A 1913-nucleotide genomic window follows, 5' to 3' on the forward strand; every position below is an offset into this window, starting at 1 on the left:
GAGCCTGACGCGGGGCCCGAACTCACGGACTGCGAGATCGTGACTTGAGCCGAAGTCGGGTGCTCAACCGACTGAGCCACCCACGCGCCCCAAGAACATCAAGAATCTTTGTGTACAATATTCCTAGCCTCTTGTGTGGACTCTGACAGCCAATCCCACAAGGCTGGTGGTCTTCTTCAGGAAACCTGCCATGACCAGAGATCAGAGATTTTTAATTGGCTTTACTTATTTTGGATGTGTGTGTGTGTTTTATTTCCTAGATCCGATTTGAAGTTAAATATCAAAATGTGGTACATGGTCTTTGTAGTGATGCCTGTTTCTCAAAATTTCACTCCGCCAACAACCTCACCATGAACTGTTGTGAGAACTGTGGGGGCTACTGCTACAGCAGCTCTGGACCTTGCCGGTCCCAGAAGGTGTTTAGTTCAACAAGCGTCACAGCATATAAGCAGGTATAAAGGCCCGTCCGTCACTCCTTCCAGGATGGCTGTGCAGGGATGAGGTTAAAATAAACGAGTGGGCTCTTCCCATCAATTGATTTTGGGGTATGATTTCCCCTGCAGAAAAATGGGATAGGTCCTGGTGGTGTGTTGACTATAGTGAAATGATACACTAATGTACTTTCATGATTTTCTGTGAGTCAGAAATGTTTTATGATATATTGGTAAGTGGAGAAAGCTCCATATTATTTTAAATAAACTGTGGCCAACAGGCATAAGATGTTAAAAATCAGTAGATCTAAAGCATATCTTCCTCTTTTTCCTTTTAGGAAAAAATACGTATTTAAAAAAATTTTTTTTTAATGTTTATTTATTTTGAGAGAGAGAGAGAGCCAGGGAGGGGAAGAGAGACAGGGAGAGAGAGAGAGAGAGAGAGAGAGAGAGAGAGGGTCCTAAGCAGGCTCTGCACTGTCAGTGCATAGCCCCATGTGGAGCTTGATCATCCCATGAACCATGAGATCATGCCCTGAGCGGAAACCAAGAGTTGGACGCTCAACCAACCGAGCCACCCAGGCACCCCTAGAAAATATTTTTTTTTAAATGTGTTTTGGGATGAATTGTAATTATTTTGGCAACATGCTTTATTCGACTACTTTACCTAATTTTTATTTGTTGTAATGAATAATAGATTCATTTGGTTACTAAATAGATATTTATGTTAATTATTACTGAATGAAGTCTTTAAAAAGTTATTTTTCTAAAAAAGCATAAATGATTAAATTTTTTCAGTTAGCAAGTTTGATTTATTTTTAATTCTTCCAAGTAGTTGGTGTTGGACATTGATCTGTGAGAAGTATCCCTTTTCAAGGAGTTACCACTTTTGGCATTTTGGTTACTGTTTTCACAAGAATAAAATCCGTGTTTTTTTTATATATGTGATCCAAAAATCTGTTGTTTCTAATTTTGTTGCTGGTATTATACTCTGTCAACTGTATAAGTGATATTCCTCTTTCCCCAGGAAGATTATATAGTGAAACTTCACAATTTATATTTTCTTTTCTTTTTTGGCAAAGATTTTTATTTATTTATTAATTTAATAAATTTAATAAATTTAATTTTTAAAAATTTACATCCAAATTAGCATATAGTGCAACAGTGATTTCAGGAGTAGATTCCTTAATGCCCCTTACCCATTTAGCCCATCCCCCTTCCCACAACCCCTCCAGTACCCTCTGTGTGTTCTTTATATTTATGAGTCTCTTAGGCTTTGTCCCCCTCCCTGTTTTTATATTATTTTGTTTCCCTTTCCTTATGTTCATCTGTTTTGTCTCTTAAAGTCTTCATGAGTGAAGTCATATGATATTTGTCTTTCTCTGACTGGCTAATTTCACTTAGCATAATACCCTCCGGTTCCAGCCACGTAGTTGCAAATGGCAAGATTTCATTCTTTTTGATTGCCGAGTTATACTCCAT

General features: G+C 38.0%; 1 protein-coding gene across 3 annotated transcripts in view; it reads left to right on the top strand.

The window, feature by feature from the left end:
* ZMYM6 (zinc finger MYM-type containing 6) overlaps nucleotides 1-1913 on the top strand; it is a 42523-nt gene that overhangs the window by 15824 nt on the left and 24786 nt on the right. For all 3 annotated transcript variants that reach the window (XM_049618728.1, XM_049618727.1, XM_049618729.1), the window contains one exon: nucleotides 261-452. In XM_049618728.1, the coding sequence (XP_049474685.1) occupies nucleotides 261-452 (192 nt within the window). The remainder of the gene's footprint in view (nucleotides 1-260; nucleotides 453-1913) is intronic.

Source organism: Panthera uncia (assembly GCF_023721935.1).
Source record: "Panthera uncia isolate 11264 chromosome C1 unlocalized genomic scaffold, Puncia_PCG_1.0 HiC_scaffold_4, whole genome shotgun sequence".
Lineage (NCBI taxonomy): Eukaryota > Metazoa > Chordata > Mammalia > Carnivora > Felidae > Panthera > Panthera uncia.